This window comes from Sinocyclocheilus grahami, unplaced genomic scaffold (assembly GCF_001515645.1).
Source record: "Sinocyclocheilus grahami isolate Dianchi unplaced genomic scaffold, SAMN03320097.WGS_v1.1 scaffold77.1, whole genome shotgun sequence".
Lineage (NCBI taxonomy): Eukaryota > Metazoa > Chordata > Actinopteri > Cypriniformes > Cyprinidae > Sinocyclocheilus > Sinocyclocheilus grahami.
In genome coordinates, this window is record NW_015505256.1 from 1,339,371 (window position 1) to 1,344,035 (window position 4,665).

Consider the following 4,665-nt stretch of genomic DNA (forward strand, 5'->3'; position numbering starts at 1 on the left):
TTCTTGCCTTATCGTTCCACAGACGGTTTCCTCTTTTGTTTTTTATCCTCCATCTCTATCTTTCTGTCGCTCGGCTCGGCTAATGTCCGTCATGTGCACTGAACTCTCTCCTCCACATCACGAGTAGACACGCCCCTTATTGCTGATTGGCTACAAGTTTGTTTTGCGATTCGGCCCGAATCAGTTTTCTAAAGCGTTTTTGAAAAATCACTTACTCTGCCTTTAACTAAACACTCCAGTCAACAAGATTTTTCATGATTTTATCAATAAAGCCTCATGACCTGTAGGGGGCAGCAGTTCACCATTTAATTTCACAGAGCACTGTGTCTATTATAACCTTCACCAACTCAAAGTCAATGTCAGTTCTATGAAACTATGAACTATGAAAAAGAGTGAATTGAACAGAGTTACACTTTTGTGTTCCTGTTTAATATATCTGCAATATCTAATCACTCAACTAACCCCTCAAGGAAGAAACTGTTCAAACTAAAGTGATTTCATACCAATTTTTAAAATGTGTATTATTAAAAGATTTGAAAACTTACTATACAGATCAGAAAAGTATGGTTAGGTGTTTCCATAATGTATTCTACACCACAATCCGATTGTTTGGAAAACATAAATAGTCTACAATGACGGCAATGTAGTTAGTGGAAAGAGTTTTTATTCAACTTTAATTTCTTTCAGTGAAATTTCTTTCCTCTTTTTTTTTTTCCTCCATTGCATTTCTATACTTTTTATAAACTTATAATTCTGGCCATAGTTCAACAACTATTATCATAATTCTGCTATTAATGCACCTAATCTTTGTGAATCCTGAACTCTGTTAAACTCTGTTTATCCACAGAAGATGCACTTCATTTAATTGAAGAGGAAGAGCTGTTTTTATTGCATTGAGTTAGATAAACGCCTGAAGCATTAACGTGCATATTATTTTTATGTGCTGACAGAAAAATGATCAGGTTTAAGCTCTAAAGCTAGTTAGCAGAGGTCTGCTGACAGGTACTGTCGTGTATAATGATATCCCTTAAATTCCACTTTAAGCACTTTAAGTTGTCAGTCTGTTTCTGAGGGGGCGCGACGGTAATTACGCACAAGTATTGCGAAAGACGTATCACAATTCAGTATTATAACGAGGGCGTGGCTTCTGAATATTCATTAGGTTACGCAATAGAACTGTACGCAGTACAGCGCCGGCAGGGCTTAATTAATATTCATGAGCCGGGGATGCTGCGCGCCTCAGCAGAACTATTCCCATCGACTGCGCAGACATGAGTTCATCCAGCCTGTCTGCGCAGGCGATGAGAGGGGCGGTGGAGAGCGTGTTTGAAGCGCTCGTACAGTCTTTTAAAAGGGGCGGGAATATACAAACAGTCCCGCATGTATAAAACTCTTGGGAGACACATGAAGTGCTGTGGAGTTTGGAAATTATGCGTGACAGACTGGCAGAGAAGAACATGCGGAACATGCTCTCACTGCTCACCGTTGTGCCTGTTTATCTCGCGGTTTGGGGAGGAATCACTGCAGATGCTCAAGTTGGACCTGTGTTACGGAACTCCATCCGACATCTGCCCGCAGCATCCAGTCCGAGTGACGCGGTGAGCGCGAGCCCTCGCGTGACCGGCGCCGCAGACAGCCACGCTCCGGCGGTACGTGCTCACGGGATGCTGAAACGCAGAGGATTCAAAAAACAATAATAAAAAAATAGAACTCCGTTTGAGATGATTTTTAAGTTCCTTTGGGTTTTTATTACATATATGGGCTTTTAAAGGAGCCGTTTAAATAAAGTTGACTGATTATTTACTCTTCCACAGTCGCCGCACTGCGCCGCTGATGATGAGTGCAGGCTCGGGGAGTTTTGTAACGGCTCTCGGGGAGTTTGTCTCTCGTGCCGCAGGCGGAGGAAGCGCTGCGCTCGTGACGGCATGTGCTGCGCTGGAAACCGATGCATCAACGGTACACACCAGAGATCCTCTTATCTTTTCACTACTACGTTCAGTTATAGTTTGTATGAAGATTGATTTTCTCATTCGTGTCTCTCTCAGGTGTGTGTCAGCCTGCTGATGCAGATGCTGTCGGCACGGTAGATGCCGCTCAACCGGTTGGCAACACGCATGAGCCTAGTGTGAATGTAACACGTGGACAGAACTGGACACATCCTAAAAGAACCACCAGCCTAGCGAAAGCACAGCAGCCACTCAAAGGTGTCAAATCTGTCTCTTCGCTTCTTTTTTTCTTGTTCTCCTCTTTTCTGCTTCATCTTGTCTCTTCTTCTCATCTCACCTCCTCTTCTTTTCTTCTCTCATCTCATCTCCTTCCTTCTAGTCTTTTCTCTTGTTCTCCTCTTGTTTCTTCTCCTTTCTTGTTCTCATCTTGTCTCCTATTCCCAGCTCATCTACTTTCTTCCGTTCTCTTCTCCTTTCTTCTATTCCCCCTCATCTTTCCTTTTCTTGTCATCTCCTCTCTTTTGTCCATTATTCGTCTCATCTCATCTCACGAAGTTCTCCATATTGAGCTGCCTAATAATGGACTTTTAAAATCTCGTCTGATCTCATCTTTCTTTCTTTTGCCTTTTAATTTTTTTTCTCATCTTAGCTCATTTGATCTAGTCTCTCCTCATTTTTTTTCTCTTCATGTAATCTCATCTCTTTTTAGTCTCCTCTCTGTTCTGGTCTCTTCTCATCTCTTTTCTGAAATAAAATCCCTAATTGATCTGCCCAAGTCTGATTTCAAAACCTCCAGTTCTTCTAACCTGCTTGATATCGCACACATCTGGAGGATGCTGATCTGATTTATAATCTGTCTCGTCTCTGTCAGGTGGCGAGGGCGAGACGTGTCTCAGGTCTTCAGACTGTTTGGAAGGGCTCTGCTGCGCCCGGCACTTCTGGTCACGGATCTGTAAGCCCGTGCTGATGGAGGGGCAGGTGTGCACGCGCCACCGGCGGAAAGGAGCTCACAGTCTGGAGATCTTCCAGCGCTGTGACTGCGGCTCCGGCCTGACCTGCCGAGGCCAGAGAGAGAAACCCGGAGCAGAAAGCCGAAACCTCCACACCTGCCAACCGCGCTGACCCGGCAGAACCGCTCTCTGCTCCACACACACCACACGCATGCATGCAGACACACATGCAGCGGCAGCAAAGGAAAACTGATTCCACGGAAGGATCCGCCAATAAAAGGACTGATCATATTTCCTGGACGGATGCAGTGAAACTGCACCATAGGGATGTTTCTTATTGTACACTCTGCTATTTAAGACTTTTTCCCTGGGTCATCACAAAAGGCAGATTGCTTTTGTTTCCCTTTATAAGGAACTTCTTATTGTTCTTGCAGTAAATTACTGTATTGTAAATACGTAGTCAGAAATTGCACTTAACACTGAGCATATGGATCCTGTAAAAGTAGCATTTTATGATTCAAACATCAATATTGTAAATGTGCAAGCCATGTGATTTAGATGGTTATCAGTACTCTATTTTTATTTTAAGCAAATTGTAAAGATATTTGTCTGATTAAAATATATAAATGATATGATAATAACAATTAATGGACTTTTTACGATTTCTACTGCCACAACTGCAATCTAAAGAAACCACGTAGGAAGGTTTTTACAGTCTAATGACATACATTGTTTAATTTATTCAGTGGGTTACGCTTCCAGCATCATCTAGAACTTTACCTTGACAAACAATGCAATATATTCTGTGTAGCAAAGTCGCTTTGGATAAAAACATTTCCTAAATGGATAAATGCAAACCTTAATGTGAAGAAGTATCCTAATTCAATGCACAGAGCTCAGGTAGAAAACAATGCAAAACTATGTTTGCTCAATTTTAACTTGTATTCTAGTTTGTAAAAAAAGAAGAAGAAGAAGAAGTGCACTTAAAATAGAAGACTTTGGACAACCTATGTACACTTTCGTCATAGGCTTCCACTGCAACTTCATAAATTTCAATGCATTTTTTTTATTTCATCTTGCATTCCAGTTTGTAAAAACAAACAAAAACAAGAGGTGCACTTAAAATAAAAGTATTGGGGCAACCAATGCACACTTCCTGCATAGACTTCCACTGCAATTTCATAAATCGTAATGCATTTGTGAACCCCTAGCGGAAGCTTTCATGGCAAATAAACAAGCTCCGAGCTCATCTGAAGAGCCGGAATCCTCTCGGTAGCCATATCCCTGTCTGCAGAAAAACACCTGACCACATGAAAGCCTGAATGGGCCCAAACAGCAGGGAAGAACAAAGCCGACAGGAGGATATCAAACGAGAAGAATCCCGAGGAAGTACAAGAGGATCAGCAGCAACAACCTTTGGTGTGTCTGGCTAACTTCTAATTAGTCCTGCAGTCAGGTCTGAATTGCAGGTTAATCATAGAGATATCTGACCCTTTAATTACTTTATTATGTGGCCTGTTTGGCACGCACACAGCATGTGTAGCGTAGAGTATATAGTATAGAGAGAGTTCTGGGTTCACTAAGATAGCAACTTTATTAGTGCAGTCTGTAGTTGATGGCATTAATGTTTTGCATCTGATCAATATAGTTGATTGACCTGAAGATATTCAGGGAGGTATAATCATGACTGAATATTATACCCTGAACACCACTATATATATATATATATATATATATATATATATATATATATATATATATATATATAT

General features: G+C 41.4%; 1 protein-coding gene across 1 annotated transcript; it reads left to right on the top strand.

Moving 5' to 3' along the window:
- Positions 1-1,273: 1,273 nt before the first annotated feature.
- dkk1a (dickkopf WNT signaling pathway inhibitor 1a) lies at positions 1,274-3,479 on the top strand. Its single transcript, XM_016273343.1, has 4 exons — positions 1,274-1,649; positions 1,815-1,956; positions 2,046-2,204; positions 2,818-3,479. Exons 1-4 carry the CDS (start codon positions 1,431-1,433, stop codon positions 3,066-3,068), a joined length of 771 nt encoding a protein of 256 aa, XP_016128829.1. The 5' UTR covers positions 1,274-1,430; the 3' UTR covers positions 3,069-3,479.
- Positions 3,480-4,665: the final 1,186 nt, after the last annotated feature.